This window comes from Pithys albifrons, chromosome 1 (assembly GCF_047495875.1).
Source record: "Pithys albifrons albifrons isolate INPA30051 chromosome 1, PitAlb_v1, whole genome shotgun sequence".
Taxonomy (NCBI): Eukaryota; Metazoa; Chordata; class Aves; order Passeriformes; family Thamnophilidae; genus Pithys; species Pithys albifrons.
This window is the reverse complement of record NC_092458.1, coordinates 113,604,386-113,628,982: the sequence shown is the minus strand read 5'-3', so window position 1 is coordinate 113,628,982 and position 24,597 is coordinate 113,604,386. Positions and strand designations below refer to the sequence as shown.

Below are 24,597 nucleotides of genomic sequence, written 5' to 3'. Positions count from 1 at the left end.
CATTTCTGCATGAAAGATGCACAAATTACTCAAGGATTTTTGCTCAACCAGAAAAGACGGTAGGAAATTCACACACAGAACTGTGATCTCCAGTGTGCTCCTCTGTCTGTGAGTGAGCACAGCTGGGCTGGATGTGCCAGTGACCAAAGGGATCAAAGAAAGATCCAAGGTTCTTGGGAAGGCTTCCAGAAAACCAGGTACCCCTCTCTGCAACTGCAGAGACACACACAGTGTGCACTTGGGCTCTTCCCTTCTGGCACCACTAAGAGTGAAAAAGTCTTTGGGAGACACGTGAGGCAACAAATCTACACTTTTTTTCCTTTTTGTTCCCATCCCTGTCCCTGAAATGTGGTATTGTCATAGTATTATAAGAACATTGCTATTATCTGAATGTTTTTGTATGCATTCACACATTTATTATTTATATTAGCTATACTGTTTTTATTTCTTAAATGCTATTTATAAATGTGTAGTAAATGTATTATCTATTAATTGTGCATTTAGTAAATTGGTGGCAAAACTGAAACTCCTTGAGAGTTTCACAGATCTGCAATCTCATGACAGCAGCTGGAGGTCTGTCCTGTGGAACAGAGCAGCATCAGAATGAAAATGAAATTGCAAGCCAGGAAAAATGGTAGTAGTATCAGATACCATTTCCTTGAAATATAATGTTGATACTATGCCACACCTGCTGCATTCAAGATACCCTTATGAGCACAGCCCAAAAGAATGTGGCTTATTCAATTTCTGAGCCAAAAAAAGCCATCCTAGAGTATTTTTTTCCAAGAAACAACTATTAGGTTTGCTAAATATAGAATAATCTTTCCATTCAAGGCCACTCTTGCTTTCTCCTCCTAAAAAGTTGTAACCCAAATGATGCCCAACAATTAGTTTGAACCAACAAGAATGGGTCGCTTCCTTCACTAATTATGAGAATCTTCTTCAGAAATCACTTCTGATTTTACTCAGAGCAGGACTTCAGAATAACCAGTTAAATGTATGAACCTGTGTCCTCTGCGGGGTGAGAGGCTGGAAGGGATGGCAGAGGGAGAAGGGACATTGCTCCGGCACCAGGCAGAGAACTCAGCCACAAGCCACAGCTCCACACCAGTCCCGTGTCTGTCCTGGAGGAAGAGCCTGGAGGCTCAGAGTGTGGTCCTGCATGCAGGATTGTTGGTTTGGGTTACCAGCACCTCCTGCAAACTCTTTAAATTGCCATGCACTGGGCAGGTTGGCACCTGTGTGTGAACAGAAGTTCCAGAGCTCACACAGATGATTTCCCATGTGTGAAGTTTGGTTTGGTGTTTAAGAATAACACCAGCGCAAGGACAGAATTTTGTGTTTGAGACCATTTACCCAGGATTCTACTAGGAATTATTTTCCAAGTGATGCATTCTAATAAAGCTCTAAAGAAAGCTGTGCTTATCTTTATCCTTCTCTCTCTTTTTGCAGTTTCCTCAGAAAAGGCACTGGGGAACAGACAGAGACATTGTCTTGCCCTGTGCTTTGCCTCAGCTTTCTTGATACAGGATCATCCCATCAGTAAGTTGAACCCTTAACACTGTTAAAAATATGTACTTTATTTCCAGCCTAAGTATGTCCAGTTTTAAATTTCAGGCTTGGTAGATCTTTGTCTACAGAATATGCACCAATGATTGCAGTCAGTGCAATAAAGTCATCCTGATGTCTGAAAATAATCCAGAGAAAGTGCATCCCTGAATTCTGTAGGGAATTCCAATAGGATAATATTTTGGCAGCCTTTGTCTTATAGCTCCTCTCTCTCTCTCTCTCTCTCTCTCTATATATATATATATATATATACATATATATATAAGTATATATATGTTACATCTACTTAATCCCTTCAATATAAATTATCCCTATAATATAAATTACCTTATATTTTAATTTTCAATTATGACCTCTTCCTGTTTCTTTGCATTCTTTTATGTAACTGCTGATTTTACCTTTCTAATACTCACAAACCCCAATTTCAGCACCACCGAAATGAACAGAATTGGAATTCACATTTGAAAGTGTTGTTTTCAAACTCATATACACACTCACTTCTAGTGTATGAACACACAACTTATCCCATTTATCAGTAACACTCAGATGCTCCATTGAAGAAAAGTTACTGTACAGTTTTAAAAGGGGGACTCTGGCCTTAGGATAAGTGGAATAAAGGAAGAATGTCAATACATATAAAAGAAAATAAGATTATAGAACACTTCAACCTCACCAATGGTGCAAGCAAACATCAATATAATGATACTTTTTTTTGATAAGGTAAGAATTACACTTAAATATGCTTATTAAAAAATTGTAAGATTCCCAAAAGGAAGTATCAGGATTTTTCAATTTGCCTTCATAACCTTAATTCACTATGTGTATATTGAAAGAGAAATGTCACCAGCCCTTGCCTTGCAGGAAAGAAGGTATCACTCAAAACAATAAATCAAAGTGAACTCTGTGACCACAGAGACCAACAGGGAAAATGACACTGTCTGTCATTTTGTGTGTTCCTTGTCAGGGTGCTCGTGTGAAACAAAAGCAAAAACCACACATCCCAAAGAAACCAAACAACAAAATCTGTGACATTGTCTGTATAACAACACATATGCAAATGGAGACTGAATTAAGACGCCTTAGATGAGCTCACTTTTAATATCTCTGAACTACAGAGTGCCTGATGCTGGGACATTTAAATTAATGGGTCTTTGAGAAATTAAAATTGATTTCTGAAATACAGTGCAAAACTCCTTGTCATTAATCAAAGTTCATTCTAAGCCCTGTTGCTTATGGGGACTGAAATATGCAATTATTGAAGCATTTTCCCCAGTGTAATCAAAGCTATTCACACAAACTCTAGAAAATTGCTTTTGGAGGTGGGGGTACTCCTCAGATCATCTGCAAAATAACACACCAGCTATTTCTCCAAAATACCACACAGTACTCAGAACTTCACATCTTCCAAACACTGTAAAAAGCAAAAAAAAGAAATAGCAAGGAAAACAGCTTTTGTTTTTCGTGCACCATTGCTTTACAAACACAGTAACTGGATTTTTCTTAAAACAGTATTTTGTAGGAAAAAGGTAAAAGTATTGAGTAGCCAGGTTGTGGTTTAATAACTAGCACTAGTTCCTTTTTTTAACTCAGAGATGTCAAGGCTCTTCAAAACTATGATTTAATTCTCACTTTCCCTTCCAAGCTGTTTGAAATTATTATTTTAACTTTAAAGAGCATGGAAGGGAAAGTGAGGATTAAATGATAATTTGGAAAGTAGGCACATTTTATACCACTTAACCTGACAGAGAAAATGAAAAATAAGAAAAATACCCAAAATTTCAAAGGAAGTTAAAAAGTCTTAAACCCAAGAAAACTTAATGCCTAGCACAGTGACAGGAGTCACATTAATCTTAATTTTTCTTTGGAGCAAATTCCGTGCCTTACAACTGACGACAGAAGAAAAATGCACCACAACATCCTTTTTGGGCAGCACATCAAGGGGCAGCTGCAGTGTGTGAGTCCATAAATCCCCCGCAGTTCCCAGCCCAACAGTCCGTACCATTGTCCGGGAGTTGCGGTGACCTTTGTACACCATCTTGATTAAGGGCCGTCGGATGTTGAGCGTTTCCAGCTCCTCCATCTCCTTCCTCTCCTTCCTCCTGCGGAAGAGCTCCTGGATGCGAGCGACGGCTGAGCGCCTGCGGGGCGAGAGGGCAGCGCTGAGAGCCCCGGCAGGGCGCTGGACACGGTAATTAGCACTCAAACACATTCTCCATCAGTTGGAACAAACAGCAGCAGCATCCCCAAGGTCACAATGACAGGCTGGAGTTCTGTCCGTCCTGGCTCACAACAAGGGTAGCATGCAAGACAGTGGAATGGCAATGATGCCATTATTCCCCCTCTGTGGAACACACTCCAGCTGTTGGCAAAATTCACATGCTATTTTATTCTTCAGGGCTAGAGATACCTTACAAATCTTACAAAATTCTGAAGGGACAAATCTATGCCAAAACAGAAGTTTTAAAATTTTATAAAGTTACTAAGGATCTAGAATCATAGAATTGATTGGGTTGGAAAATACCTCCAAGATCATCAAGTCCAGCCCTTGGTCCAACTCCAGTCCCTTTACCAGATCATGGCACTCAGTGCCACGGCCAAGCTCAGTTGAAAAACCTCCAGGGATGGGGAATCCACCCTCTCTCTGGGCAGCCCATTCCAATGCCTGAGCACTCTCTCTGCAAAGAATTTCTTTCTGCTCTCCAACTTCAATTTCCCCTGGCAGAGCTTGTCCTGTTGCTGAGTGCCTGGGAGAAGAGACCAACCCCCACCTGGATACAACCCCCTCTCAGGTAGTGCAGCTTTCATCTAGTGCACCTTCCAGTGTGATTTGGGTTTTCCATAAAGTTGTGCTCAATTATTTCTCTTCACTATTTCTGTATGGCAAGACTCAAGATTTAGACAGCTTTTAAAAAGTTCCTACTAAGGCAAAAGATTATTTGAGATCACTTATTGCAGCAGCTATTCCTTAGGTTAGCAGTGAGGGAAACAGCTGAAGATTTCCTAGAATAACAGAGAAAAAAGCTAAATTACCTATTTTGTTTTCTGAATGTTTAATTCCAGGAATCTACTTTTTGATTAATCAGCTCAATTTGATTAATTGGTGCCAAACTGTTCCTCTTTTAGCTCACCAGTTTGCAATCCCCATAATTCCAGCTATAACCAGACCATCACATTCCAGCACCTGCATCCAGTTCTTTTCTGTCATTCCTTGTCAGAGTTGCTTTTAGCTCTGAAGTCCTGAATACAGTCCAAGGGGAATGTCACTCTTGAGAAGGACCAGGTACAGATTTTAGCAGAATGCAAGGAGTTAAAAAACTATGGGAATTCATATGATCCTAAAAAGTAAACTGAGCCGGAACAGGATATATTTGGAACCTCAGCAACCAGAAAGCAACCTGAATTTGGTCACATTAAAGCGACCAAAGGTCTTTAGTCACTGATCCTGGAGAATCCAGAAAAAACCCCACCACATCTACCTCATAAGCCACTTCCTCAGCCACTGCTCTGCTTAAATTTCTGTTTAATCTTTGTCATAGGAGAGAGTTGCACCAAAGAGTTAAGGTGAAGTGTTGTCCTACAGCACAGAAGGAAAATGAATGCCAGCAATGAGTCATTAATACAGATTTATTTCAAAAACAAACCACAAACTATCATACTAAGATAATACAGCTAAGCTTTTAAAATAAATTTTAATACCTTTTTTAATAGAAACTAGAAGAAATTTGAAAGCACTACTCAATAGATCCACTTAACAGTGTGCTATTTATTATAATATATTTCTTAGATGTTTGCCTAGCAAACAGTCCAGGGAAACCAGACTCCTACTAGTTCCTTTGTGAGAATTTTCTATCTCCCCAAAATCTGTAATTTTCTACTTCCTCCTTCTTATACTAAATAAACACACTGTATTTGTTAGTTAGTACTTAGAATACACAGAATCTTAACTTTAATCTTGAACAGATTTGAGAGGGTTCTTCACAGTATCTTCATACAATGGAGGGGCTTTGAAGAGCACAGAATTACTCTCCTCACCAGTTACTTCTACATGAAGGGAAAAGGGTGGCATGTACATGATAGGCTACATCAACCTCTGAAACTTAAAACCATTATTTGTACAAATTTGGTTTGTACTTGCTTTTAAAAAAAGATGGGGTTTGTGTGAGAAGGTAAAAGCCAGACTCACATAATAACTGCTCCTAGTTGTTAATGAGAGTTACCAACCCCACCAGTGACCCACAGCTTTGGGAAGAGCACCCCCAGTGAGCCCCACACCTGCTGCCCTGCACCTCTCCCTTACTGTGCTTGCTGCTGTATTTCTGCTGTCTTTATTACATTAATTCATTCAAGGTGTGCAGTGGAAAAGCTGAGAAGTTAATCATCATTAGGGCTGACAAAGCAGCAAACTTGTCCAGCTCTTTCAGAAGTGTTACTTGTTGGGTAGCAGTAACAAGTCTTGGGATTAGAAAATGGGATTGAAGTAACTAACTGGTAAGGGAAAGTAGTTCCTGGCATAATTTTTCACCCAAACATCTCTAGAAAAATTAATCTCCTCCTCTAAATTCCCCTAGGCTTGAATATGAAGACATTACAAAAAACCCTCAGTTCTACTCAGCATTTTTAAATAAAAGCAGAAGCACTGAGGCAGCTTTTGGTAAAAACTGTCATTCAACTAAATTGAGCTCTGAATTTAAAATCCTGATTTTGGGTCTTATTTTAAAATGCATGACTGGATTTGTATTTATTTATCTTGTAAAGTTGATGATTACCTTCAACAGGGAGAGTGCAGCCAAGCACACAGAGCATTTAACTGTGATACTGTTGTCGAGCCCTCTAACAGCATCTGCAAAAAGCAGAAACCTGGCGGGGGCCAGTCTGCTCCAGAAAAGATAAATAGGAGCCCAATGTAGTGGATTTTCAGACAAGAGAACATTACAGGAAAAAGGATTCTCTGAGAGGTATTACTTTTTCATAACTACAGATTTTCTATACATTTTTAAAGTCACACACACAAAAAAAATGTTAAAATCCAACATATCTGTTTTCATGGCATTTGAATTGTCATTTGTATTTGTGACAAGCAATTCCTGTCTGTGCCAACATGAATTCAGACAGCAGCCTTATCCCTTGGAGCATCAGTGGGTACAGAGGCATGCTGTGCAATTGGTACTGCTGAGGTTCAGCCTGACTGGGAGCTGCTGCTTCCCCTCCAAACTGCGTGTTCTTCCAAGCACAAAGTGCCAGACAGGGACATTTATGCCCATTGTGCTGGCACTCCTCAGCCAGCTCCATCAATGGGCACACTGGCAGGATAGATTCCCTGCCTTCCATCTTGTGAGCCAGCCAGGTTTGAGGCCTTCAAACTCAATTGTTGTAAATATTAATTATCAAAAGCCCCTTTAAATACAGCCTGAGATGAGTGGAACAGGCATTTAGAAGTGAAGCCAGTACATTTTTTCAATTAAACACAGGTTAAAAACAACAAAAAAAAAACCCACAAAAATCCTGTGGTGCAGACTGACCCACAGCTATATATTCTACATGGAGAGAAATGGAAAAGATATAAACATGTAAGGCGAGCCTTAAATTAAATATATTGTCACATAGGGCATTTTCTGTATGTTTAGAAATCCCAAAGCACAATGAGGATTTTTTAAAACAAAAATCTGTACAATTTGCACAACTAAATAACTAGTTTGTTGTTAAAGGACAGTGGTGCAGTGGCTGCCACAAGATGAATGTGGTGCCCTGGATAATGCTGCTTCCCAGACCCACTTCTCCCAGGCTGGCTGTGTCCTGGGCTGGGCTGCAGCAGCTGCAGGCAAGGCTCACACCCACCCACCTGCTGCCTCTTCCCATCCCTCCTGTCTCAGCTCTGCATCAAGTGCTCAGCTCAGTATTGATCCCTCCAGTGCTCAGGCTTTTTGTCACTTCCCAAGTTTCCAGATTTGCTTACACACAGACAGACTGTGTTTTCCGTGGTAGGCTGCTCTGGGTTGGAAGGGACCTTAAAGATCCCGAGTTCCAACTCCCTCCCACTCAACCAGTGCCAAGTGCACAAACCCTGGTTCCTCCTCTTGTGCTCTTTCATGTTTAAGATACTATTTTCCCCCATCCTGTTGGTATCTTCTTATTTGAACTATTTTCCCTGTCCAAAACAATTGCAGGGAACCTAAGGCTTGGAGCCATTAATTTAGACCCTATTTCTCCAATGCCTTATGGTCATTTGGACAATGCTCTCAGGCACAGGGTGTGACTCCTGGGCTTGCCCTGTGCAGGGCCAGGAGTTCATAGATCTTAGAATCAGTTGGGTTGGAAGAGACCTCTGAGATCATCAAGTCCAACCCTTAATCCAAGCCCACTTTGATTACCATATCATGGCACTCAGTGCCACGTCCAGTCTCACCTTAAAAACCTCCAGGGTCAGAGAATCCACCACCTCCCTGGGCAGCCCATTCCAATGCCTGAGCACTCTCTCTGTAAAGAATTTCTTCCTGATATCCAGCCTAAACCTCCCCTGGCAGAGCTTAAGCCTCTGCCCTCTTGTCCTACTGTTGGTTGCCTGAGAGAAGAGACCAATCCCCACCTGGCTACAACTGAGTTGGACTCAGTGATCCTTGTGGGTCCCTTCCAGCTTGGTATATTCTGTGTCTCTTATGTTTGTGAGTGTGTGTGTGTGTCTAACCCATCACAGCAAACCCTTGATCAAGCTCTGTCAGTTCTGCTTTGATCTTGTGCAGGAATCCACCTGCAGCTGCCACACTCCTGCCCACGAATTCCAAAGGCTTGTCTAACCAAGCTGGTTATCATCAGCAAAGTCCAGTCCAGCTCAGGAAGGTGACTAAATAAGAAGCCACTGTACTGTGGGCACCCCAACCCACGGCTTCTCTCGCTGTTTTACCCTTCTGAGTCTCTCCCCCACTCCCCTGGGGGACAGAATCCTGGAGCTCTGTGGGGCTGAGCTGCCTGGGGCATTACCCACAGCTACCACGTTAAAATAGATCCCCTTTCTAAATGCCAACATTTTATTGTATTTCTGGTATCAATTACCAAATTACAATGTGCCCTTAGAAGCCTCTGAGCCCATGGAAGAGATTTACAACTGCTGTCAAATTTCAAGCACTAAGATGGTTGAAAAACAAAGGCAAACCCATTATGTTAACAGCACATTGACACTGCCCTAAAGCCCAAGTTATTTCATTGCTGATCATATAAAAAGAAATGTTTACTGTAATTCCCTCCTAGATCATTTCCCAGCCTTCAAACACAATGTTTCAACTATTCTCAGCTACAAACCATTTTTTAGTTTCACCTGATATGCTGCCAAGTGACAATGAAAATTAGAAAAACAAAAGACTGATAAAAAAAATACATGCTGAATGCATCATTTACTTTATATTAAATTTATAGCAATATGAAATAAATTTACAGCAATATCTCCCTGGGCTGTGCTGGAGAGCTAAAGAACTGCATGGCATGTTTAAAAACTGCCTATTATGAAATTTAAAGTACAAAAAGTACACAGGTTCCTGAACCTCCAAGAAAGTTGCTGAGTTAAATCCAGGTATTCCAAATGCAGCTAAGATGGAAATATAAGACAAAAAAACACACATCTGCACTATTTTCCTGTAGCCATTTAAAATACAGAACTCAGGGTAAGTCTTTTATGACCCACATCGTGAGTCTTTGCCTTTCCAGCCACACAAAGACAAGATGTTAATTTTCATCATAGAGTGACTTTGTGCCATTTCCCCTCTATGTGACCTTTGGCTTCAATCACAGTAGAGAGTTCCTCCCTCTCCTGGCACGTGGCCAAACACAATTCCCCAAATTGCCTTTTATGCTCTTGTAACTTCACTCAAGTATTTCAATAAAGATCAAGTGACTTTTTCATTTAACTTCATAAAAAGAAATATCATATAAGATCCAGCATGTGTCTTGCTAAATATATATGACCAAATATAGCTCTAATAATTAGGCTCAGTTCCATAACCCTGCTCAGACAAAAAATATAAAAGGTCTTTGACACATGTATTCTTATATTTTTGTCTAGAACTGGATGTTCTCTACTACCAGACAAAGCAAGTCAGCAGTGGCACATGCAAATATAGCTTGTTCCTCAGCAGCTAAGTTAAAAAAAAGGTATTTCTTTTCACAAACTACACACTTTTCAGATTCCATTAATTTCTATGGCACACAATAAAAAGGTTAATAGGTTGTTAAATGTATACACTGCCATTTCTCTTCCACTTCCATGCAACACATGCAGCTAAATATAACTCAAGCAATATGCTCTGTAATTCACAGCAATTGAAGTACAGCAATTCTTGAAATGCCAGTTAGATAGGAACAACAAGACCCTGGTAAATCCAATATACGGCAATAAACGGGAGGAGGGGGAGGAATAAAATAATTAATTACCTCATTATTCTATCACCTATCGCTGTTCCTCTGATATTATATCTAGTAAAGGGAATAACAACTGAAGTCATTCAAAAATGCTGGGTATCATGTTGTTAAAAGGTTAACATCTATTACACAATGTGCTCTATGTATCCCAGCTGAGAAGGTTCCTTCTCAGACTGTCAGCATGAAAGACTACTTTGGTTTCAGCAAAAATACTCAGCTTACAGAACAGCACACAAAGTTGATCTTATAAGGTACAGTAATTCCTCATAGTTCATGGCACTCATGGAAGCAGCTGTGCAATAATTTCCCTTTTACATTCATATTCCTTTAAATTCTAACCTGCCAGCTGTAAGGTTTCCCAGCTTTAGCCTCCACTCATGGACCAGCTCCTGTCAAAGTCCAACCAAAATCAATTCAGTGTAAGGAGCAAAGCAGCCCTCAGAGACCTGTCTTGACTAAATTGTGACAATGAAGATCAGTCTCTTAAAACCTGTTCTCTGTACATGAAGAACATACATTTTGCTTAGGTTTTCCTGCCCCTCCACAGATTACAGGTACAGTGCTAAGGCTGTCTCTGTTCCAGCTGGACTCAGTAAGTTTTAAGGTCCTGTGTGCAGAGCTGCACATATTTGTGATAATACCTATCCTCACATTTGGGAGAGAAGGGATCTTTTCCTGTGGGTTCCCCCAAATGCACAGAAGGTTATTCTCTCTGATTAGCATCAAGCAAAACAATTCTGCTCTATAAAACAAGTTTGTTTGTTTTTTTAAATTTCAAAATATTCTGTGCATTTCCTTATACATTTTCTTAAAGAGAACATGTACTGACCAGAACATGTACTGACATGAGAAAATGAAAGAACTATTTAGCTTCTTTTAGTCACTTGTGAAGACCATTCCTACAGTGATGCTCAGTGGCTACAGAAATGCTACTGAAAAAAGTCAGATGTCACATTCTCAGTAATTCCTTCTAAAGAAATGTCCTTGAGTGTCAAAACTATTCTGAGCTGATTCCCAGTGAACATGCAGCTGACTTAGCCCACCAACCAAAGGATCAAGATATTCCTACACATAGTTAAGTCCTTTTCAAAATATTAAAGCAGGTGCAAACCTTGCCCAGTCTTTCCTGATGGTTCAGTTTCAGTTGTGTTTTGAGATTTATAAGCATCCCCAAAAGGATATTCTGTCCCTTGTATCTATTATTAGATTACTTAAGGAGAGAAAAAGACCAAATCCTCTGCTTGAACATATTAAAGTTAGATGTGTACCCAAATAAAATTCAAATACTGGAAGCCTTGTTAACATTAGCTTTGCAAAATGGACAGCATTTTATTCATAAATCTGAAATTATATCCACCTCACTAAAAGTAAAGTGAGACCAGCAGTGTTGATGCAGCAGGAAGTTCTCAATTTATTATTTAACTGCAGGTGCTGCCAACAGAGCAATCAAAAGGGTATTTGTGCCACTTCTTAAGAGGAAGCCAAAGATCGTGAGTTCAGAGCACAGAACCAGAAGTCTGCCCTTCTTTTCTCAGTGGAGAAAGTTGGACTTTACAGCAGGAAAATGACTCTGAGAGAGTTTTTCCTTATCCTAATTTCTCCAGCTGTGGAGTTTCTCCTCAGTGTAAACAAGAGCTATGAGGTTTGTATGAAAACACAGCCCAAACAAAAATAAATTGGTTGTAGTAAAAAGACAATCATGACACATATACAGAAAAGGCTTATTAGTCAAACAGCTTTTAGAATTCTGTTTCAGAAGGGTGATGCCTCTTTTTTACTTTTTATCCTATATAAAAATTAACATTTTTTTCCCACCGCCCAACATATGTTCACAAAAGGTAGATTATTGCAGGCTAATATTATAACCTTCTGCAGAAAGAAAATATAAAACAAACCACAAAGGAAGAAGCCCAAAGCAACTCCTTCCTAAATATTCCAGAGAGAGAAAAACCTACTTTATTACTCATTTATTAACACTGTTAATTATCTTACAGGATGACACACTGGAAACTAAATTATTAGATAAACTTGATAAAATGAGATTTAGTAAAGGAATTGTTAGGTAGCACAATTTACTACTGAGTGAGACAAGAGAAACCATGAGCCTCTGGCCAGCACACTGGTGAGTTCAGCACCAGTCCTGCAGGCATTTTGTTTAATATCTCGCTCACAGTCTGGGAGCGGCATGTGGGGATGTTTCATGCATGGTGGGAGCTTGGGGCACTTCATGAATATACAGGGACTGAAGGACCTTGAGAGAGAGGGGAGTGGGAAATCAGTGATATAAAATTGAGTTATACACTTCTGAGCTTCCTTCTGGTGAAAGACAGCATTAATTAGCAATGCCAAATCAGGGCAGAGTGCAGTGCACTAATTAAGCTGTGTCTGAGCACAGCTCACCCTGTGACACAGCCTGAGCAGGAGAGGAGGGGATGGAACTTGTCTCAGAGAACCCTCCCTAGACCAAGGGTAACACTCTCAGAATCAATCCCAGCAAAATGCAAACAGTGCAGGGTGCTGGTGTGCCCTTCTCAGGAAAGAAGTGAGACATGGAGGAGGAGAACAAACAGCAACCAGCAGGAAACCCACAGATTTGTACTGCTAAGAGTGAGAAAACTTGGCACTCTTAGCCTAATGAGACAAAAGCTGAAAATGGACAGGATGAACATCATTCCAATGAAAAGCACTGGGCACGAGAAATTATTTCAGTCAAAACAGTATGTTAGCACAGAACAAAATGACTAATTTTCGTTAATTTATACCCATTACAGCAGCAGTGCTTTGAGTTTACATCCTACTTGTTAAGGGGCCACGGGGATTTTATATAAATCTGATCAGTTTGTGGAAGGGATTATGGGCTGTAACAACTGTTATTGTAGTAGCAGAGAGGACTTCCAGTTCCTTTCACTGTTTGATGGGAGATATAAATACTAAGAGGTCTTATATCCAGCCTTGAAGCCCACCAGTGTCTGCTCGCTGTGGAAATCCAAATTGTTTGAGCACACAGAGGGTGTCTTGCTTCTCCTCAGTATCTCAGAGGGCGTTTAGAAACTGCTCAAACCAGAAGAACAGGAGGGAATGTAATGCCTGCCCACAAGTTAAAGTAGGAAACCTCACTGCTTGCACACACACCAAGGCAGAGCAAAATGGATTGGTCAGGCATTAAACCTGAGTGATGAAAGCCTGCAGGCAATCCCAGACCAGCACTGACTACACAGCAACTGCTTTTTCAGATCTTATTTGGGAAAGAATAAGGGAGCAGAGAGCTGCCTCAAGAATTTTGATTATGTCATTCATTTAGTTCATTCATTTAGTTCCTGTGTGATAAATTTAAACTGCTACAGGAAGAAATCTCCCTGCACACAAAGAAGGAAAGAAAGCACATCAGATGAACTGCAACTTCATTTATGATGTCCCCACTACTGGGAAATCCTACCTGCTACTTGATACCTGCAAGTGTCATTCTTATCACATTACTACAAAAACTATGACATTGTAGAGACGACAAGGTGCATGCAGAGAAGCTGTGACTCCTGCTCCAAAATAGAATGGGATTAAAATTGCAGAGCCTTTCATAGCCTGCTCTTCCATCACTGGGCCATAATGAACCCTGGCTCTGCAGTGGAAATTATTTCTGCCATTCCATATTTACCTCCAATTGCTTAGCATTGCATGGGAAGCTAATGGATTAAGACAGAATCTGGATATATTGGCTTCTCCATAAAAACTGTCATTTAGTGAGCAGAATTACTTGTGCTTGGTAATAAACAACCACTGCCTGCTCTTTTTGTCACTGCTGACAATGTGGTGGCTTAGGACTTTTCACTGAAAATTATTCAGAACTTTCTCTATACACAACTGATAAACTCTTCCTGATTTCCTAATGAATACATACTGTAAATTCCTGGAGAGAATTGGCATTGCTGGCATAAGGAATTGATAGCAAGACACTGAACAGGATAGGGGCAAAGCTCAGGCGTCTGACACCAGGCTACACAACACCTGAAACTGGTGAGAAAGGCATCGTCTTACATCTCACAAAAACAGAGATGGTGCTTAAATACTTATTACAGCTTTAAAAATTCCAATAATTGAAATTAGTTAAAGGTGTTAAACCAAGAATACCAAATTGGGACCTAAGTTTTTACTGAATGATTAAGTATGTACAACAGTTTATATTTGTAAAAAAGCACAAAGCTTACGAAATGTCTTTTATTAATAACAACTAGTAGGCTACATTTTTTACTGACATACACACTAATATTCAATAACCAACAAAAGGAAAAGCATTATAATTTCTCCTTCAGAGAAAAATTGAACACATCAGTCTTAATTTCTGTACTACTCAACAACAGCAGTTAAAAGCACTTGCTTTGCCAAAGTAAGAACATTATAGTTGAAAGAAAACGTAAGTCCCTGTATCCTGTACACAAATTTATGAACTTTCCATACTACAGGGAGGATAATAAAAAGTAAACTGCAAATATTCAGCACTGAGGCATCCAGCAGCCAAGAAATAAGTACAAAGAGGTATTAGATCTGTAAGAGCCTGCCTGGCTGGGAGGGAAAATACAGCTATACATGTCTCATATGTAGGCAAATTAGACTCAGCCACCAAGCTCTTGGCTATTTGTCAGAGAACAGCTCATTTTAATTCAGGATATGAGTTTCTGGATCTGTCATTCAAACAATCAAACCAACACACAAAAGCCAAAGCCCTTTGCCAAGCAGCAGCAGAGGGGTTGCTCACCTGTGGCCTGGCCCCCCTCGGTACCTCGCCCCGGGGATCAGCACAGGGTCATCGTCGCTGTCGTCGGTCTCCTGCAGCGCCGAGGTCCGTGTGGAGGCCTCCTCTGTAGGGGCAAGCCCTGAGGGTTCTGGGTGAGACTGAGGGGCATCACTTGCAGCAAGGTTGGCAGTGGGTTCAGTGCTTGGGGTGGAAGTGTCCTGGCTCATGCTGTTTGCACAGGAAGCTTCTTCCTCCACATTCCCAGAGGCAGCATCAGCATTGGGGCCAGTTTTTTCTGGTTGAATTCCAGGATGGTCAGGACCAGGTTTATCTGATGCAGCTAACAGAAAATATTGGGGAAAATAAGTCCACTACTGATGATTATAGTCTATTTTAGAAGACACTGGAAATGGTCACAGAAGTTAAATTGTGCATACTGAATTCATACTGAAAATCTAGTTTTCATCCTCTAATTCTTCCTATAACTATTTGAAAGAGTACAGATACATACTTGCTTCTGATGTCTCTGCAGCTTCATCTGTAGTTTTCTGTTCTTCAGCACTTGCATCCTCCTTGTGAGATTCATCAGGAACTGCTGAATTAAACAACTTAAGAGTCAATCACACGATTTCATTTAGGTGCACATCTATAAAGCAAGCAAGTACAAAGGATACCAGCACTCCTGGGTCAAACCACCAAAGCAATCCCCTCAAAAGTCCCTTTACTGGGATGTCAGACACCAGTCACAGAGAAGTCAGTATGCATGGACCTGTCTAGTTGACCAGGTCAATACTCTAACAAAGAAAAAACGATTTCTTTCTTGTTCCTTAACACACTTGACACCCTATGCTGTGAGAACTTGAGTAGCATTAATACTCTTGGTATGGATGGTCACTTACTGAGAGCCATTATTTCTGAAGACAAATTAAGTTATCATTCTATTAATGGGTATTTTAAAAAAAACATTTCTCTGGAACCAGTCCTTTGACTTGACTGCCCTTCTGGCAATGAATTGAGCAAGACAGCCACATGTAACAAAATGCAGTGAGAGCTTGAAAGAAATACAACAAAACACTAAGCACTCACTTAGGATTGCAAATTGCAGTTGCTCTGCTTTTTGATACAAATTGTGGCACAGTATGCCCTTAATAAAAAATAATAATGGTTTTAGAACCCCAGACAGAAGAAGTTAATTTTGTTTATATTTATTTACAACTATCCCAGGTTGGTGACTTTTTCTTTCCTAAAAAACCCCTTGCTCTGTGCTGGCTGTTTCTGCCTCCAGTGCATGTGTGTGAGAGCAGAATTTCTGCCTCAGCATTACAGAAATAATTCTGTCTTACTTGTTTCTTCCCCTTCAGGCCCTGACTCATCCAAAGCCTTTGTTTGTACCGAGTCCTCTTGGCCTTCAGTTTTGCAGTGAGTTCCACTCCCTCTGGAACTGGAGTTTATGCTGCTCCTGCCAAGGTGCATGTGAAAAGAAAACAACTTAGATCACTGTAAATAGATCAGATCATTGCAGCAGCACAGACTGACAACCATCATCTTTGCTCTGTTCCACAGCTCCTGGCAGCACCAACAACCTCCACAGCAATTCCCAAATCATCTTTCTTTATGTCCATGGCCACTCATCCCACCATTCACCTGCATCACAGAGCCCTGTTCTCTCCTTCCTACCTTTCTTTTTGACCTTTCAAGAATTTCTCCATTGCTTTTCCAAATATTGTGAGAACTCAGAAGGATTCAGTCTTTTTCACTATTTGCACACTTATCAGAGGTATGACAAGCTATCAGCTGAGCACTAATAAATAATCTCATCCCATTCAATTAAAAAATTTGATTCGATGAAACTCTCCAGGTCCTTCACCATTAATTACAATTCCTGTGCCTTTTGAGGTGTGGACTTTCAGTTCTCAAGGGTTTGTTATTTCTCAAGATTTACCATAAGCTGGTATTTGACATTTACTCCCCATTCAAGTTTAGATAACTATTATGGAACACCAATTTCTGTTTACAGTAAAGAAAATGATTCCTCTGAAAATATGTAAAATGCTGTCCTGAGTGTCACCAAAACTAATGTTTTTAGGCTTTCTAGAAAAGATCTTCCTTTAGGAAATGCAAAGTCTTGTTGAGCTCTCTCAGTGTCTCTGCTGTCCCACATCTGTGATGTGGCCTCAAACTGAGGCAAATCACTGGACAAAAGCAGAAAAAAAGCTGAGTTCTGACAATTATAAGGATGATTCTCAGGAATTTAGACTGTCTCTTACAAACCTCTTCTCACCTGTGTCTGTTATTAGCAAATATTTTATATCTACATTGCTGGAAGCAGCACTAATCATGCTTAGTCTAAGCTCTTGAGAATCCAGTGCTTGGGAATCAATACTTTCATTTTTAAATTAAATGGGAGCTTTGACTCATGTTGCTGAGCAATATTCATTGCTCATTCGTGTCATTGCTGCACTGACTCTGGATAATGTAGGGAAGTTTTTGCCAGTCCTTTCAGCATTTCTTCTAAGTCAAGAAGGTACTGCCAGACACTAAATCAAGGATTTTTCCTATTTCATGCCTCATTTTATAAACTTGATCTAAACACTAAGGTTTTTCTTGGCTCTTAGGAATCTACTTTCCAGCTCAACACTCAATTTTCATTCACTTATTACTTTGCTTTAATTTTGACTTCAATGTTACATTTCACACCACCAGTTACACACAGACGGTGGTTTTGAGAGAGCAAAATCACCCCCTGTGCTCCCATTACATTAAAGCTGCTCTCCACTTCCATGGCAGCATTTCCCTGTCCCCTGTTCCCCACACAACCCTTCTCTGAGCCTCTGCCAGAAACCCACCACCAAAGCCCCGTTAAGTTCTCTGCCCACCTTGTCCACTTTTATTAATTTATCTTGTGAGATCAGCTCAGCCTAAAACATCACACAGATATGACTGCAAAACTAAATGAAGAATTAGTTACAAACCTTACAGCAAAACTGATTTTTTCAAAGCTTGCTGGATTTGGACTCAAAATAGAGCATGTCAGATTCACACAGGCAAAATCTTCATTCTTATGAATCACTGTCTAAAGTTTCCAAACTGCAGCAATCAAAGTGTGTATTTTATGTTTAAAGCCACAGCACTTAAGAGTAGCTAAATGTGTTTGGGTTGTGGTTTTTGTTTTACTCTGCAGTAACAAATGCCAGCAAGCACTTCTAGTTACTGCCTTCTACAGTAATTTTGAACACATAAGGAAAGGAATAGAAGTGAAATAAATTAAGGATTGTGGTTATTTAGGGAGATCCTGAGATGCTCTACTGACAGAATTTGATATTAAACCAAGTAAGTCAGGTCATTAGACAGTGAGTTTATTATCTGAAAAGGATGTTATCACTGTAATTTCTAAGCAGTCCATATTCATCAACACTCCTTAAACACAGAAATACTAATTTTAGTGTTTTACAACTCAGGAACGGGGCCACAGAAAGACTAATTTGCAAAATATAATATGAAAAATCTGGTAGAGCAGAGAGAATAAAAACATAAGGAGCAGCCCCTGGCCCACCTTTCCAGCATGGCACTACCTTGCTTTAGTACACTGATATTATGCCAGGGTTTGATGGAAATAGCACATTTCAAATTATGTTTGCATTAAAGAGACTCACAGTAAATACACACAAAAACCCCTCTTGTATAAATTTCATGCTGAAGTATGGCTGTCATGTTCTGAATGCACTGTGGACTCCAGCCATTTCATACTGTCTATATACACCTAAAACTAGACATAAATCATATGGAAAATAATTTATCTACAGCTATGTGTTATTGATATGTGTTATTGACAAGTGTTATTGATAAGTGCTGATCACAAACCAGCCAAAACCAAAAGGAACTTCTTACCACTCATCAGTGAAGTCCAGTTTTATTGTGCTTGTGGTGGTTCCCTCTGTGCTGTAGTGCAGACTCAGAACTGGTTCCCCCGTCCCTGCTCGGGGCTTGTCACTCTCTGTAAACGTGGGGGGATAAAGTGGGAAGGGCAATTAGTAACACACACAAAGCTGTCACAGTTCTGAAGGTTCATTCAGTCATCCTAACAAAGCCAAAAGGAGCAGAAACATGGACAGTATTGGTTTAAGATCTCTTACAGGCCAAGCAAAGAGTTAAAGGGTTTCAGAGTCAACACACAGGATTTGCAATGCTTGAAAAACAGTCTAAGATTAGTTCTAATTATAAGAGCAAACAGAGGGGATGCTGTCCTTCAGCATGCAAGGAAACAGGATTGCAGAGAGCTGTGTGTACACACAATCTAATCATTAATAAGCAGATCCCTTTCCTATCAAATTCATCAGAAGAATATAATTTTTTTGAAATGTTGTTCAGTCTTTGTGCCTCAGTAAATACACATGAAAAAGATGATGAGATCCAGACACAATCAGTGGTCTAGAAAAATCACCATCCCCTTTACTGTGTTGCCTACTGAGAATCCAGACAGGTACCAGCACCCTGAGATCTGCTGTGAATTGCCAGCTAGTTGTCAGAAAACACTGTAAATTCATGTTCCAAGAGCTTCAGAAAACACTGTAAATTCATGTTCCAAGAGCTTCATGTTTAAAAAACTCTTTTCATGTTTCAATAACTGCAAGCAGAAGGGGAGCACTTGCAAAACAAACTAGTCCCCATGTCCCAAAGCAACAGAAGTGACTCAGATTGAACCCCACAGGTCAGTCAGTGATCTGCTGCATGGGTGGGTTTGGTGCTGAGCCCCTCCAGGACTGACCTGCTCATCACACACATCCATGAGCAGAATTCCTGTCACACACGTGGCACAATTCCCACTGGAAGCTGGGCAATACTTCAAGTTAATGGAGAGCCTCCTGCAGAGGTGCCACTCCCTCAGGTGGGAGGGTTTATTCAGCATCAGGCACCATCCAAGTGGCCACTGAGCAGCCTCTGCAGCCTTTTCATGAATGCTGAGCTTTCTATCTCAGGATTACTTGGACAAAACCATCCCGCATTTTCTTTGGTTTACAGAACAGAGGAATTTGACTATAAATACACTTGCAGTATTGGCAGCACTCTGACAAGTGTAATAAAGTAAAAGCTTCACATCATCTTTGTGTCAATCCACTAAAGCCTAATGTGTGGTTCAAACACAAACCTACAAATTTCCCCACTAAAAAGGCTATTATCATAACAGTAATGGCTACAAAACTGCCACAGGATACTTATTTTAGAAGATACAACTAAATTATAGTAACTATGAAACAGCAAATAAGAATTTAACCTAACAATCAGTGTTCCTGTTTTTAAACTGCTGACAAGCAGCTCACTCACAGGGTCAGAGCAGTGATCAACTGTGCCAAAGAACTTTAAATTATTATTTCTACATATTCTGAAGAGAAATTAAAAACCCCCCAAAGTACCATAGAAACCCTGAAAGAAAAAAATAAAATGTTTTTATGTGAAAGAGAATTAACCAATTACAACCATGATCCTCATTATGAACAAGGTATGGGCCTCATTCTATGCAAAGAAAAGCTCATAGTTCTTCTAAAATAAAAGTTCTACTTGCAGTCCTGTCAGTGGATAAAACTGACCAAAAGCAACGTTTCCAGTTCCTGAAATAAACTAAAAAAACAATGTAGGAAAATATTTTATAGTCTTGTATAGATATTGAACAAAAATGTCATGTTCTTGCTTAACGAAACAGGTGTTTTCTTTTTTTTTCAACAAACATCTCTTGGTACAAAAGTCTGGCCAGACTCAGTTGGTTAAAACTTGGTTGTAATAACAAAGGTCATGAGTTCAATCCCCTGTGTGGGCCATTGACTTAAGAGTTGGACTCGATGACCCTGTGGGTTCCTTCCAACTCAGAATAGTCTGTGATTCTTTAACATCCCTCCCTAAGCAAGCACAAATACTGATTGTTCCAAGGCAGAGCTGACACTGACAGAGGCAAAGGGACAGAGCTGGAGAATTCCTTGGCTCCCTTGGAACAGGTACAGACAGGCCCTGTCTGGGATTGGGAACCCAGATAAAGAGGGACAACTTCCTGATGGGACTAGTCCAGGAAACCACTGAGCAACATCTGTGCTGCCACTGCACTGTAACTGTGCCTCGCTTGCTGCAGCACAACCCCACTTATATTGCCAACCAAGCACTGCTGTCCTACACTGAGCATAAATGAACACCAGGCTGGTGTTACAAAGCTCAGATCACATCATCATAACTGTGCTTTCCTCTGCTAAAATCTCCGCATCTGAAAATGTAACCACGATGCATCTCACTGCGCTCACTCTGGAGCAATGCTGGTATTCGTTCACACCCAAAAGGTTGGAAGAATTGCTGCAGACTTACCCAAAAAGGGCACTGACTGAGAAGTTACTTGTGCAAATATCTGGAAACAGCTGTTAAACCCTATTGAGTAACAGCATTTGCTTACATTGCAACAACATGAGCTACAATTGGGATTGGGTCAGTTCCTTCCTTAAAGTAGCTCTAGGACATAATGCAGACACTACTAAGAACAAGAGACTTTCTAAAAGACAAATGAGACAACACTCTGGTAATAAACTGCACAGAATTAGTTGTGTATTTCAATGTTTTGTATAAAACTTACACTGCTAATGAGAGCTGAATGGGAGCCTCTGAGGAAAACTAATGAATTTGCCTAGTACAAAACTGAACATACTTTCAGAGAAGCCACATAAACCCCACAAGTCACGAACTCTTTGTTTTCAGACAGGAGGATGTGACTGCCAAAGCCTGCCTGGATCTGAAGCACTGTTCTGTTTCTCCGCTGTGTTCATCATCCCACCAGGGCAGAACTCCTTCACTCTGGTAAGGAAGGGGAGGGCAGGGAAAGTTGTACAGCTGCTGTGATTTAGGGCACACCTATTGCCCCAAATACTTCTGACTGCAAGCTCTAGTGGGGTAACAAACTGATTCAAGCAGAAGTTGTAGCTTGTCAATGCTAAACTCTGTTTCAAATTCCTCAAAAATGCCTTGAAGCTTCACTTAATTTTACAGCCAAACACATTACACTTTAAAGATGCTACCAACAACTTTAGAGTCTTATTGCAAAACCAGCCCTGTCCTAAAGCACACTGCCTTGAAATGGTCCAATCTCCAGGTGCCTACAGGAAGAAGGTACTTTTAAACTACCAAAACCAAAGACAAAATTTCCCTTAAAATACCCTTAAAACCAAAGACAAAATTTCATTCATAACCCTACATTAAAAAACAAACCACAAAACCAAACTGCACAACTGAAAACAAAACCATCAGACACACTTTTTGCCTTAGAAAATAAACCTGTGCAAGTGTAACTCCACCAAGACTGGGGCTCTCAGCTGTGAAGTGCACACAGACAAGCTTATGGATTGCATTTCCTAGTTAACCAACACTGAGGAACTCCAAGCTGGTTTCATACATCTCAAATGCTGTCCTATTCATCAGTCTATTGGCAGCTCCATGAGAAGAGGACAGATGACTTCTCATGAAAAAATATCCCAAAATAATTCCTATACAGCACCATATTCTGTGTGAAGAGCAAAGAGATATTCTTCAGAAGGGAGAAAAATTGATCCAAAGAGGAGAAAAAAGCTGGTGTATTTCAGAAAATAGGAATTCCTTGGGAAGGCTCAACACATGAAACCTCATCAGAAGCAGCTGAACTTGGAGGCGAGGGTGGAGATTCCTTTATCTAGTGAGGAACTCTGACTGAACAACTTTACACTGATACCAGCCAGTGTAAGGGAAGACTGAAAAATCCAGTAATTCTTTGGACCAGCCTAATCCACAGCCCAAGGCTTAAAATTTCTTTGCCAAGATGACCCCTATGCTGATCAGATGTGGTACTACACTTCCCACAGAGGCAGGACAGACCAGCCTGAGCCTTGCAGTGGGGCACTGCACTGACAGACCTGAGCCTTTACCTGAGAGCTCCCTGGAAAGCTCCCTGTGCACCCCAACGCTCACCCAGCTCACCTGAGATAACCACCTGGGACACAACACGTGCCAACATGGTCCCAGGAACTCCACAGTGGCACTCTGCTTGTCCTGAGCCAGCTGCCCTGAGCAGCCTGGTGGGGACATCACCACAACAGAGCACCAAACCCTCACACCAGTGCCTGGACGTCAGTGAACAGCATGGCCCCTGTGTCTGCAGGAAGCAGCACTTCCATGGTGTGGGATACACATTTACAGCCCTGGCCTCAGGTCCCCCTTTGCTCACTCCAGTTCAGGCTGCACTTAAAGTCCTGACACTGCAGCAGATCTATCAGCCAACCCTCCATTGCTCTGAGCACAGTCCAAAACACCTCCAAAAGCTAAAAAAATCCAGTGCAGGTCACTGCAACCAGTTTGGTACAGGCAGGAGTCACTCAGAGCTTCTGCTGGACTGTCAGAATGATGGCATTATAAATGTTTGCAGTAAGTATCACAAGGCCTTAAACCCAAAGTAGTCTTAAATAGCAACAAGAGGGACTGTCCCAACAGGACACAGCTAATTCAGGACTAAATTAAGGAAAGACAGGAATAAGAATGAAAAGGTATTTCTATATAAAAGAGCTGTTATGACTTCCTTCCTTAGCTATTTAACATTATTTTGAGATTTCTGTTCAAATACAAAGCAAAACTAATGCAGTTTAACTTCAAAAATCCAACTGGACATCAGCAAATTACTCTTTCTGGTTATCATTTAGACAAGAGATTTCCTAATAAATTTGCTCCTTTTTCAAGTTCCTTGTTTTCAAAATTAGAAGTAACGTTATCTACCAACAAAACATCAAAATATTGCCCTAAAATAACTGAAGGACTGGTGTACTGATAAATGCATTTTGGGGAGGGTTTTTTGTCTATTAAAAAACATGCAGTGCTTCTGTAAAAGGAAATCTCTTCACATTAGTTCAAGTAATTTCTTAAACACAGAAAAAAAACTCTTAGGAAAACCCCTAAAGAGTCTATTAAAACTGTGAGTTATTACAATTAGGCAATCAAAAATAATATACAAAATAGCTTTTAAGTCAACTGATCCTGCTTGAGGAAGGCTGTGACACAAACTTGGGAACTGATTTCTAGGACCAAAACTTCTGGGTTTATCTTTGTTGTCAGTTGGGCTTAATTCACAACTTCCCAGAACAATTTAAGTTTTCCCAAACTTTCACAGTTGTGAGAAGCTCAGTGAACACACAGAGTTTTAATGTCAATTCTGGGTTACTCTGCTCTGATCAGATAATGTGTTATCCTGTGTTCATAACAGAAGGTATAACTTGGCCACTAATTATAAGCAAGTTTTCCAGCTAAACCTGACTATTGGATTGATGGAGGTTATGGAACCATGAATAATTAGCAAACTGACACATTGAGGTTTAAGGCTATTTCATCACAAAGTATAATGCCACAAAATGAGTTTATTCTGTCAATATAAAACACAGCTTGATTTTTCCCCCCAGTGTTCTGGCATCCTAAAATAAACCAAACTCTAACAGTTGCCACACAGACCACTCTTCAGAGGTGGATTTCCAAATGGCTTTCCAGTTTAGAATGTGAAACAAGACAACAGCCAGCTCTTTTGTGGGATCTGAGCTATTAAATCCCTACACAGGCTTTGAGATGGAAGTCAGCATAATGCAGAGGGTATGGAAATCTATTGTTAAATTAGCATCTATCACTCATTAATTATTCAGGCACAAATGCTCTCTGCAGATGACATTGGTTCATGTAGGACCCAGTTCAGTGCTCCCAGTTTGAAGGCTGAGGCACAGTGGGCACAGGGAAGGCTCAGTGGGCACTTGGAAGGCTCAGTGGGCTCAGTGGCCACAGGGAAGGCACAGGGAAGTCTCAGTGGGCACAGGGAAGGCTCAGTGGGCACAGGGAAGGCACAGGGAAGGCTCAGTGGGCAC

General features: G+C 40.6%; 1 protein-coding gene across 4 annotated transcripts in view; it reads right to left on the bottom strand.

The window, feature by feature from the left end:
- The window catches only part of DCAF6 (DDB1 and CUL4 associated factor 6), a 76,163-nt gene that overhangs the window by 6,320 nt on the left and 45,246 nt on the right, over nucleotides 1-24,597 (bottom strand). For 3 of the 4 annotated variants that reach the window (XM_071564093.1, XM_071564112.1, XM_071564122.1), the window contains 5 exons: nucleotides 18,593-18,698; nucleotides 16,048-16,163; nucleotides 15,216-15,299; nucleotides 14,726-15,044; nucleotides 3,569-3,707 (listed from right to left, as the gene is read on the bottom strand). In XM_071564093.1, coding sequence (XP_071420194.1) covers nucleotides 3,569-3,707; nucleotides 14,726-15,044; nucleotides 15,216-15,299; nucleotides 16,048-16,163; nucleotides 18,593-18,698 — 764 coding nt within the window. The remainder of the gene's footprint in view (nucleotides 1-3,568; nucleotides 3,708-14,725; nucleotides 15,045-15,215; nucleotides 15,300-16,047; nucleotides 16,164-18,592; nucleotides 18,699-24,597) is intronic. The other variant, XM_071564103.1, reaches the window with a different exon arrangement.